Here is a 12,612-nt window from a genome sequence, read left to right on the forward strand (position 1 = left end):
GGATTTAGAGCTCTGGTGTCAAAACAGGCTGAGTCCCACAGCACAGGATCTTAGCACATGAACAAATGCTTTGAAAATATATTTTGCATAAAATACCCACAAGATAAAACTGTGAAGCCCCTCCTAAAGTAGTAAACCAAGACAAAATTATGTGATTAAGCTAATGGTATAATACAATTCAGGTTGGCAGTGGCTATAAGACAGCCCTTCAGCTGTGAAAGCAAATTTGAAGCTCTGAAGCAGAGATATCAGACATGCCTGCAGCATTCATCCCTGATATTTTCCTTCTCTTGCAGGTAAATCCTGCACAGTCCCTCAGATGCAGTATTCCATTCTCCAGAGATGCTGCATGAAACCAGAAGTAAGTTATATTCTGTGGTATGAACACAGCATTTAAGATTCAAAGCACAAAGTTTACCAACCTGTGATTCTATGCTTTGTAATTTCAGGATTTTTTCAGATAAAAATTTACTAATATTTATGTTTTGGAGAAATTTCTGAAATGCAGCATTGGCTCATCTTTCAAGCAGAGAGAATGAAGGACCAGGTTCTTACAAACTCCATCTCCAGAGGGCTTATTTAAATAACCTAAATGATGAAAATGCATACTTCTCGCTCAAAAGAAAATAACAAACCCACACTATTAAAAGTCCTGAAAAGTCCCAGTATCATTCGTTATTCAGGCAGTGATAAAGCAGCACATCAAGCACCAGCTTAGGAAACAAACCATCTCTTCCTGTGAACTGATTTCAGTGGAGTTCCAGCAAGTTTTTCCAGACACAAGTTGGGCTGTTAGGATGAGGGTACCAATCCTGTGGGCTCACTCCCACTGTAAATGTTTCAATTGCTGCATCAACAACAGAGCATTCCTCAGTCCTGACCAAAACTGCCACACATTTGCCTTAATTATCACTTGGAATGGACAACCTTTTTCCTGTTCCTGGCCTGGTTTTGAGAGTACCCACAGCACTAGCGCTCCCTCGAGACAGGATGAAAAGGTGCTGAGGTGCTCCTGCAGCCTCCACTTTCCCATCCATTTTTGGAGTGATGCTCTCCAGTCAAAAATGAGGACCCAGAGTGCTTGCCTGCCCTGGGATGCCTCTAAAACCATCTTCTTAAGGGCTGGGAGCATTTGTGTGGAAGCGTAGACTGGCTATATGGGACAGTAGATGCCACATTCCGTACCTGGGGATTTTACACAGATGTGAGTGGTTTAAAAAGTATGTGTGAATGTGGCATTTATTTACACTGTGTAAGTGAGGATTAGGGAACCAGCTTACAGCATGGGCTATAAAGAAGAAATAGCCCAGAGCAGCAGAACAATCACATGCATTTCTCAAGCAGTTTGGTATTAACCAGGCCTGACCACAGCACATGTTAACAACCAAAGTTCTTGCTGAGAACCACATATGAGGTTTCCTTCTAGTTTCTCTTCCTGGGTAATTTCAGCGTCCCATTTACAAAGTGTCCCCATGTTCTCATTCACTACACAAAGAAATTCCACCGCTGTAAGAGCCAGCCCTGAGCCTAGGACTCACCAAGAGGGGTTTGGGCAGGTTGTCATCCTCACAGATGGCTGTTAGCAAGAGGCCAAAGAGCTTCCCAGGAGCAGCAGATGTGGAGGACAGGGGTGCATTATCCAAGTGAGTGCCTGGGCCACGCCAAAAAGCCCAATTTATGATCGATCTTTTCCTTTTAAATGACTTTTGGCTTAAGTCTGGGAAAAGAGAAAGGTGTTTATTAGAAGAAATGCATTTCAATTCTAATTCCAGTGTTTGTTTTGTGGTGGTTGCTATGGTTTCAAAGGAAAAAATGTCATGAACTCAACCAACTCCTTGGCATCAGGCTCAGCTTAATCCACCACGCGCATACCTGTGCTTGTGTGTGTAGAATGTGCTGCCTTACCCTCACCCTCAGAGGATCACCAGGACCTGCGCTGCACTGCTGGACCGCAGTGTGGGGATGGCAAACCTCAGCCCACTGACTTCACATGGAGCTGGACTGTGCTAAATGCCTCACAACCCATCCACAGGTGCCAAACCACAGACCTTCTTTGAAATAAATAATATATAAACACCACTGCCCTCACCTTGACTAGCTGTCTGGAGGCACTCTAGTTCCCCTGGCAATGTGGGAGAGCACTCGCTCTCCCCACAGGTAGCGTCAGAGAATCAACTAATGGTGTGAGATGTTTCAGACCAGGAAAACGCCTTTGCTCTCTTCCTTGCAAAGCAAGTGTCCTCGCTCCAAGCATTAGCTGACCACGGCCCAGGGACACTGCCTGCTCGTTAATCAATGCCTTCCAGATGGTATTTCAGCATGCTGCTAACACACCGATGGGTTCTGTTTGTCTTCATTTATTTTAATGTATTTCATGAGATATCTAAAGAGTATCACGAACTGAAGCTCTTATTTGCAGTGCATAGAGAAGGAAATACTGGTATTAGGCTACAGAAAGGTGTTTTTTTTTTATACGACCTTTCTCAACACCAGCCAGTGTAAATGCTTCTTAACAGCACGGGCTACTGTTAAGGGTGAGTTGAGACTGTTTATGATGAACGTGCTAACCAAAAAAACTCATTCTGATATATTTTTCCTTTTCCAGATGTTTTCAAAGCCAGTCAGCTTTGATTTAGCAGCTTACCTACCCTGTGCACCCTTCTATTATCTGGTTCTTCTGCCTTGTCAAACATTTTCCTTTCTGCTGTTGTGGAGGGAAGAGGGTAGAAGTAAGGCTTGCAGAAGTAAGGATTGTGGTATAATACCAGATTTTTCTCTCCTATACATTACTACACTTGTTTTTTAGCCCAAATAGTGATTTTCGTTATACGTCATTTCATTCTAGATCATGGTCCCTTTGGGAATGGGTGGAAGCATTTTCATTAGAGGCTTACAGGATGAAAAGTTACAGTTTAACTCAAAATGTGAACATGTGAATGTGAAAGCCTGATGAAAAATTCTTGTAATAAAAAATAATAAGGAGGACATACATTTTAAGCAGTCCAGAAACTTCATGAAATATAAGTTTGGCAGTGTCTAAAGCTTTACTTCACACATCATGTTTTGGGAGAACATAACTAACCTGTAACTTTCAAAATGCCAATTTTTCTTTCAGATGAGCTGGATATCAGCACATGAATACGGTTTGCTTCACTTGGAGTTCTATTCACACAACGACAAATACATACTGGTGCTTTATTCTGGCCCGAAGATGTCAATGGAAATGAAAATTAATAAGGAATGCTATTTTGGAGAACAAGGAGTAGCAGAATTGGAAAAATTTGGTCTTAAAATTAGGAACTTTTCTTAGCCTCTTGATCAGTGTTCTTCAGAGGAAGAACCAGAAACCAACAACTGATGCACGGCAACAAAATGCCACATCACTTACATAATCGACTTTCACTGAAAACCAGGAAAATGCCTCCTTTTCATACCCCTTTTCTAAGAGGGTTGAGAAGTCTTCAGGTAAAGAGCAGATGAGAAAGGGAGGATGAAGCTTTTCTTTTCTTGAACCTGTACAAAGTTACAACACTAGCAGAAGCCTAGGCTCCTCTCGGCCAAGACAGATGCCAATTGTTTCTCTGCATTACTACTTCCATACAAGAACATCAGGACCTTGCTCTGGTGGATTATTCTAGGCAAGAATCAGAAAAAAAGCAGTACTTCTTGGGTTGCAGATCTTGCTCAGAACTCTCAGCAGCCATCTATTTTGCTCATATTTTACCAGTAGGAAATTCCTGTTAATAGGTAGAGTCCCAGTCACAAAAGTAGCGTTTCCTCTTTTTGCAAACTGATGAGAAACTTCTAAATAAAACCTCAGGTCTATTTAACAACGTAGTGTCTTTTCAATCAAAGCCCTAACTGTCCAACAGTTTCCAAAGACCTATGTTCTGTACTAAGACCAACTTGCTGAAATTTTGCTTTCTCTTTTAACGGACAATTAAACAATTATTTGGATTACAGACTAGCCACTGACAGCTGTTGGTTCTTTCAAATTAAGCTTTAAGCAAACCAGTATTTACACTACTTTTTAGCCATGGGCTCATGAGCCTTACTTAATGGCTATGTTTAACTGTTAGGTGACCATTCCTCTTACGTGCTGAAAGCCTACAGGAGAGGCAACAGAAACACTCCCCTTCTTCCCCACAGTAAATTCTTCTGTACTTTTTTTAACCATCCTGCCAGGACAGCTGATGAAACTACACCATCGCAGTTGGCACCCATACAGCTACTTACTTGACATGACGGCCAGTTGTCAGTCATATCTGCCTGTCATCACCTACAGCGCTGCCTAACCGTGGTGTGGGCTGGTACAACTGGGCACTACCCCAGAAGGGACAGCGTGTCCAGCACAGCGATCCCGGAGCAGGCAAGTGATGGGAGGGAGGATAGCACAGCACGCATGGCAGTGAAATGTGGGGTTACAGACTCCGCTCCCTGTAAATTTGCCCTGCACGGGGTGGTGAGCCTAGTGATTACCTAACAGCAACACAGATTTGGGCTTGCTGATCTGAAGATGAGCCCAAGGGCAGATCATAGCCTTTGTTTGCATACACATACCCCTCACCATTTTCCAAAACCAAAATAGGTGAGGAGTTAGGAATAACACAATGAACAGCGGTCTGTCAAGATAATCATGTTTGCAAGCAGCCAGCCCCATACATCACTGTAAAAGCTTTTGTCTGATGAAAGTAGGAAGGTGAATGGCCTAAAAGCCTCTTTCTCCCCTTAGTGCAGCCCCCATGCATGACTTGCAGGCTGCCCCAGGCTTCTGCTGCCCCAAAGCCAGCCTCCCCTCCTGCGGCTGGCACAGCACCGCTGACAACACATCTGTAATAGAACTTTACAGGCCTGATTTGCATTTCTATTTTCTCTTGCCAGTCAACGTCAGCTGCCAAGCAGGGCCTGTAAACCTAATTACACCCCTTTGCTAGATTGCCTCATTCTTAAAATATGCCATGAAGTAATATATGATACAGATTACTGGGAAGGGGGGGGGATAAAGGCTTGTGGAAAGGAAATTAATTTATATAAAATGCAATCAATTTCCGGAATAATTTAGAACAGACACTGGAATAGCCTCACTATATTTAATTTCTAAAAACATTACAAATGGATTCTATTGACATATTGTTGGAGATCTTAGCTGTTGGGGAGTGCACAGGATAACAGTGTACATGTTACTTTTATTATTATACAGTCATTAATGGTGAAGTAAGGCAGAGTTCCTGAGTATGCCAGGGTGTTAAGCACAATAAAAACTCACCATGGGATGCATCCTTGCCCTATGGAGTTTTTAGTCTAACGCCTCAATCCTGTAAAAATCCCCTCATTTGTTTTACTCATGAGCAGCGAGCATTGTGTCACTGATAACAGTGCAAGACAGAGAGCAGGTGCTCATATTTTTGCAGCATCAAGGCCAAAGGCAGAATATTGTCTTCATTTTACTCAAAAGAACTGAAATAAAGAAGCTGTATTTTCTCACTCCATCTAGGTACTCAAGCACATGCCCAGGCTTTGCCACGTGAGGGTCCCAGAGAGGCAGGTGTGTAGTCCTAAGTACCATGTTGAGATAAAGGATGCTGCCACACGTAGCATGGGAATTCTGTGCTGAAGTCAAACCTTGACTCCTGAACTGCAAAACCCCCCTGCCTTGCTACCGCGAATGGCAAGTGCTGCAGAGAGAAGCTCAGCTAATAGACTTACAAAAAATTGCAGGGGAGAGACCTTGTCTTTCTTCGCTGGTTTTAGAACAACCGTTTGACAGGCAGCTTGTCAAAATGTAACTTACGAAGATGACACACATACAACAGCATACTCAAATCAAGGAGAGCTACACAGCAACCCCCCACCCTGCGCAGCTGCAAGGTACATCTGCGTGCCCTGCTTCCCACCACCCCTCCGCCCTGGCACGCTGGCCTTCTCGAGCAGAGTCGGGGCGGTAGCGGGGCTGCGGGTGAAGGGCGGTGGGGCGAGCGGGGCGACGTACCGTTCAGCTGCGGGCACTCAGCCAGGCGGCTTGGCTTCAGCACAAACTGGCACTGCAGCTCCTGGGGCAGCTGCTCCGTCAGGAAGGACCCCTGAAGCTGCCTGGGGCAGGCACAGTGCTTTGATCCATGGGGCATAGCGTCACGGATGTGGCTCATTTTAATTCCAAAGGGATATTCGTGTCCTGTTCAAAGATAAATCGTAATAAACTGTGTTGGATTGACTGGAGACTTGCAAAACTCCATCTGCCTTGGAGGAAAAGCAGATTCTGCATGCTGGCCTGCAGCAACTTCTCTCTCAGTAATCTTCTCAGAATTGATGCTTTTCTGCATATTTACACTGGCATAAATCATACGCTGGCAGACACGGAGTTACTGTGTTCAGTGCAGTTAAACAGACATAAAAGTAAAATCAGACCTATTACAACTGTATCACGTAAAAGCCCATCAGGAAAAAAATACAAGTGACTATTTCTGAGCTCAGTGTTCATTCTTTCTACTGCTTTACTTGTGGCACTGAACATTTAGGTACTGGCTGCTCATATGGTTCTGGCAAGAAATGAGATTTTGGGAGCAGTCATCTATCAAATTTTTGCTGAGCATACAAAACCAAACAGACCATTGTGAAAGTGATCTTCCCTCCCTCTCCATGCAACAGCCATCACCTCAGTCAAAGGAGGCACAATTACGGATCCTGTCTGAGGCTGAAACAGGAAGGAAATGTTCATTGCAGGGCTAATGCAAATGAGCTACGCTCATCATTAACCAGCATCTTTGGGGACTACACAGAGGCAATTAATTTCTGGAGGCGCATTCAAAAATGCCACCAGAAAGATATCTTTTTGGACTAGTCTAAAGACCTGGGAGACGAAATATATTACATCTGGGTGCAGTGTTAAGAGGTTTTAGTTAACTTGCACTTAGACTTGAACACTGATAGTGGAAGAGACGTTATTTGAGGTTATTGGTAGTGTGAAGCCGAAGCATGGTCAAACTTTGCTTCTAATGTCTATCCATGATAAAAGATGGTTTTATCTGATAAACCTTTGTATAAGTATCAAGAACAGCATCAGTTAAATATCAGATTCTTCTTTTCCAAATATTGTAACCTAAATTTGCAGTGAGAGAGTCAGTCAGTTACAAAGACCTTTCCCATTCTGAATTCTCTGGCTCTATATTTAAAACTATGGTTGTGAATTCATCTGAAGAAGCTACACATAATAGCTGGAAAGTCAAAGCCTGGTATGTTTCAAAGACAAAGCAGTTTGCACTGTCCATAAGGTTAGACATTTTATAAATGTTAATGTTGTCTGACTCCAGCAAAGCATTTGTAGCTAAGGCTGCTTTAAGATGGAATGTTAAGATTTACTGGGGTTAGATTTGCAGGAGGAAAACAGAAAATCCACCCATTTCTCTTGTTCTAATCATCTGTGAACTCTTATATAGCACAAGTAATGCCGGGCTTCTATGGGGAAAGGTTCTTAATAACAGGAAGGGATTTGTTCTTAGTGAATCGTGGGCCAAAATCAAATCACTCCATCCAATCACTTCTGAGCTTTGGGTTGATTCCTGGAGAGGAAATGTTTTGAAAAGCATTTTAGAAAGTGAATAAGCAGTAATTTGCTCCTAATCAGAGGGGAGCTGTCAGCCAGTAAGAGAAATACAGGATTGGAAAGGACCTCTTGAATCAGTTGGCTTGAGTGGTGGAAGAACAGAACATTTCTCCAAACTCTGCTAGGTTTTACTGAGGAGGGGAGTAAACAATGCTATGGAAGTGTAGGAAGAAATATGGTAAAGCTGGGCCATCTCCAGGAGAGGAGGTGAGTGGAGAGTCTGACTCCGTAGAAAGACTGAGGCTCATGCAGCAAAAGAGGGCAGAAATAAATGGACTTTTTTGATCTTTTAGTGGCACAAGCAGACAAAACAAAGGACTAGCTCCCCAAATAGGCAAATTTGTGTGACAGGGAACTAAGAGATAAAACAGGAAAAACAAAACAAAACAAAAGAGGAAACTCCATTTCTGTCTTCTCTGTATTACTTGCTTCCTTCAGCACTAAAAACTGAGTGAATGCTTCAAAATAAAACCATGTCAAGATCTTACCAATAAGAGGGTAAGGAGCATCTTCTCTTCCTGAAATCACCCACAGCTTGTAGTCTTTTTCAGAGCCCTTTAAAACCAAAATTAAGAATATGTCTGTCAGCCATTACAAACAGGTTTGCGTTAGGTTTCTGACAATATAAGGATAACCTGCACCTTGCTAGCAGGACCAAAGAAACCCCTTTTACTTTCACAGTGCCCAAATTTGCCACCAGCTAAGCTTCTGAATTGTGCCTGTCATGTACAATGTGGTTTATGTGACCAGGGTCCAGCTCGGAGCAGTGAGAGGGGCTGGGACCCACCACTTCTGGAGGAAAAGGGGGAGATTTGCCCCACTTCTTCCACTGCTCCTGGAAGCAGACAGATTAAGGTCACGGCCTGCCAGGACTCAGTTTTGCTTTGAGGCCAGACCAACATGTTGGCCATGCCAGCCCCCTATGCCACGTGGCAGAGTCGGTCCCACGCTTTCCAAGAGGCTGGAAATGAAGCAGCATCCAGCACGGAGGGGACCTCCAGCCCTGTGTGCTGCTCCTGGCCCCCAGTGCCTCTGTGCTCCACTTCTCCCTGGTGCTGAGCAGCACCCAGCCCCAAGGAGAGACAGGTCTGATCCCCCGGAGGGATTACGGATAAGCAGCACGAGGTGGAGGCCTGCAGCTTAGTGTGTGGTGGCAGTTCATCAGAGCTAAGGTGACCCTTCAGCTCCATCCTGAGTACCAGGGTAATCGCATCCTCTGGGACATGCTCTGGCACACAGGCACCCCAGCCTCACTCTTGAGACATCTGCTCCACCATCTCCCCAGCTCCTTTACATCCCCTGAAAGCGGGAGGAGCTCAGGATTGCCAGCCAACAGCACCCTGTCCCCTGCACTGGAGAGCAGGGCAGGAGCAGCTTTGCCTGAGACCCGAGCCCGCACTGATGATGCCACGGTGAGGATGGCACCCAGGGGGCTCCTGGCACCCAGCGCTGCCCCAAAGTCTCCTCGTAGGCCTGCTGTCAGCCCTTTTGTGTGGAAGGGCTTAGGAACGCTGGATGGTGCTTTCAGATTGCTGAGCCCTCTTTTAAAATTTCCAGTGGAGAGGATAAATTTACATCAAAGGAGACCATTTCCAGAGGATTGGAGAATGTGAATATCTTTGGGAAAAGCTGCGTAAAAACAACGATTTGAAAGCAAATTCTAAATACTACCTTTAGCATATATATACAAGTCAATGTTGCAGTTTAATTGAAGAAGGAGAATAGTACATTATTTCAGATATGATGGTGCAACAATAAAAATAAAAAGAATGACATTTAATATAAACCACTCTCAGGACAAAAGGTAATAGCAAGTGGATAAATGCACTGTATGAAAAGTGATCTATTATACCTTAAATCCCTTTCCAGTGACACTGCTAAATCAGGATAATTAAATTCTAAAGTTTTCTGGCTACAAAAGGTGATAAATACCTCCTGACAGCATTTATTTAGCTCTAAAATTAAATCCTACCTCCTTTTAACAGATTTACCTACTATCCTGCATTGTCTAGACCTTCACCCAGTGAAAGTTTTCACCCAAAGCTCTTGTCCCTTAGTACTTGCAGCACGCACCCAGTGTAATGCTGATACACCCAATAAAGCCTTTGCAGTTTGCTCTCTGACTGACAGAGCTTTCTGGCCCATATTAGTACTGCTGTGAAGTTAGCTAGCAGGGGGCAGAAGGAAAATAAATAGGCTTTGGAGACATCTCTGATGCCTCAGGGCAAGCAGCCAGGAGCAAATAAATACAGCTGAGGAGCACAAGAAAGGGTATTTACTTTTCCTTTTAAATATATATGAAAGGTTTGTTGCTGTGAAGGGGAAGCAGGGGAAGGGGAAGAGCTAGTAAGTACAGTTTCAGGAGGCAGCCTGCTCAAGTCTCAATTGGAAATGTTGTACTTTATGGGCTTTACGAGGCCATTTGTCAGCACAAATGTGACTGTCCCAGGGATATCAGCAAGTGTGCTTACGGAGCTGGGAAGCCCAAGGCCCTTCTTTCTGCCCTGCTTGATAATTTGGAACAGATGATCAATGCCATTTTGCACCAACTAGTTGTCATTTTATCAGAGGAACCACAGAGGGAAAAACCCTGATGTGCGAAACCAGAACTAAGCCAAAGTAATAGCCCCATTAATCACACAACATGTGAAATGTAGTTTTTATAATTGCCATTGAAAAGTTGTAGCACTCCTTTCAAGTGGTTCTCTCTGGACATAAATAAAAAAACCTCCTGACGGCGCATAAGGAAAAGCTTCCTCGCAGTCGGAACAATCCTGTGAGGGTGTTGGGTGTTTGACTGATACACAGGCTACAGCTTAATTTATTTAGCTTGTTTGATTTTATTGCTAATCTTATGATATGCCTCTAATGAAAAAGGCTTTATGCTATGAAGGTGCAGTGAGAACATGTAGTAGATTACTTGGGCAAGTAATTCTGCAGGCAAGATTTCTCCTCTTTCATTCTTTTTCCACTTGAAAAAAAATGTAAAGAGGAGGAGAGGGTTGCCTGTGATACATACAAAAAACCACAAAGCTGAAACCTAACCAGCTCCTCCTCCTGCTTATCTCAAACAAAAGATTCTCTTTTGATACTAACATTTTTCTGTTTTTTCTCTACACAGAATGAGGAAGCGCAAATGACACCCATAAAAAGGGTAGAAATGAAGCACATCGTAACAAAGACTTGCAGACTGGGGGAGACAATCTGCAGTTAAAATCCCAGTGTTAATTCCCATCTCAGCCTTTTTGCCTTGCAGCCCCTCCATCAAGCCCTGAGCTCCCTTAGCAGAGCAGAGTACTGGATCCTGAGCTCAGACCAGAGCCCCCGCCCTGGTGCAAATGGGATGTCGGAGCCATAACAAGATGGCCAGACAGAAATTGCTGTGCCTGGGAAAGACCAAACTAGCAGAATATGCCCCTGGATGGACTAAAAGCCTGTATGAATTAGGGATAGTGAACGCTAGGGAAGGCAAATTCTGAGGTTGCTCCAACTTTTGCTGGGGGTCTCCAGAAGCCCCAGTGAAGCACAAGAATGGCATTTTGGTCTTATTTGACTCTGCACACTCAGGGCTGTGGTAAAGACAGACTTGTCAGATTCCATGCAAAAAGATCAACATACACACCAAAGCAAGCCATTTCAAAAAATCTTGTTACCCCAACAGCAGGCTGACAGGCCAGTTATAAAGGTGACATCCAGGAGCTTCTATGGCCAACGGTGCTGGCTAGAGCCACATTGTGAAACAGTGAGAGAAACAGAATAAGGGAGCCAGAATTCTTGTCCCTGGCAGTAATTCATTACTACAGCTGAGGAACTACCTTGTGTGGTTTAGATCAAAGGGGTCTAGTTGAGGCAGTACTACTAGGAATCTCTCTGTCTGCTTGGTACATTACCCTGCACTATCCTAATTCCTGTAAAAGCCTTTTTCCAAACCAGTATCAGGACATTGCTTAAATTGGATGCACTCAGATTCTGTGCAATCACTCAGTTACATTCCTATCTCACATAACACAAAATGTCCATGGATACTTAGAGTGTCTGACTTGGACACTTGAGAGCAGTGCTTGTACATGTAATCTGGGGCCACTGCCGATCATGCATGTTTGTACATTTTGAAACCAACGCACAAGCAGGTCAGTAGGTTTCCTGGTCACACTGAAGTCTGCAAATGGAGCTGTAGAAGACTTTCACTTTTTGACATCTCCTCTTAGGCATCAACAAAATAGATTTAAAAGCAACTTCAAACATGACGGATCCCTCACCGGGATGAGAGGCTCTCAAAGCTTTTAAGGCACTTGATGATCTCTGGAGGTCTATACATTAACAAGGCACTTTTGCCTCATTTCAACACTGAATTGCTATGATAAAGGATTTAATTAATGTTCATATTCTAGAACTTGGAAAAAGTGCAAGAGAAGATTTGATTATTAAAAGTGACTACAAAAAGCCTCATTAAAACTGGTGCAAGGACTTACGTTAATTCCCAGCTGCTGCAGGGCCATCAGAATTACATCATTTGCTGTATCAACATTGGTTATACTTAGGGTTTTTGACTGTGAACAGAAAAAAGAAGGGGAAAATGGCATTAAAAATTTGGATTTGCAAAGAGTATCTGAAGTTCAACAGCTCTGCATAATTCATTGTTGGAAAAATTCGGAGTATCCTGTTAAAATTTTACTTGATAAATAAGTTATACTACATAGATGAAGATCCATCTGCCTGTGAGAGAGGTTTGATTCCTCTGCTTTGTCACAGACTCTGTATTTGCTCCCTGCTTTCCCCAACAGCTCCATCAGAAGGGAGAGTGCTATGATTACTGGGGACAAGACCTCCACATTAAAATAGGCAAAAAGACACAGCCACTAACTGCACTTTAGACACTGCATAACGGAAATGTAATGGTTTGATTAATTTAAAAGCATGCAGGTTTCCTTTGAAAGAATGAAACACCGCAGTGAGTTTTTTCCAGTGAAATAAGAGGTTCTCATATCAATTGTTAATCATTTCTGTCCTCT

At 43.5% G+C, this 12,612-nt stretch overlaps 1 protein-coding gene across 1 annotated transcript in view; it reads right to left on the bottom strand.

Moving 5' to 3' along the window:
* The window catches only part of LOC104509736 (rho GTPase-activating protein 20-like), a 20,099-nt gene extending 7,916 nt beyond the window's left edge, over positions 1 to 12,183 (bottom strand). The window contains 4 exon segments of the mRNA XM_010151772.1: positions 1,539 to 1,717; positions 5,990 to 6,172; positions 8,089 to 8,155; positions 12,073 to 12,183. Coding sequence (XP_010150074.1) covers positions 1,539 to 1,717; positions 5,990 to 6,172; positions 8,089 to 8,155; positions 12,073 to 12,183 — 540 coding nt within the window.
* Positions 12,184 to 12,612: the final 429 nt, after the last annotated feature.

The sequence above is a fragment of the Eurypyga helias genome, unplaced genomic scaffold (assembly GCF_000690775.1).
Source record: "Eurypyga helias isolate BGI_N326 unplaced genomic scaffold, ASM69077v1 scaffold4945, whole genome shotgun sequence".
In the NCBI taxonomy this organism is placed as follows: Eukaryota; Metazoa; Chordata; class Aves; order Eurypygiformes; family Eurypygidae; genus Eurypyga; species Eurypyga helias.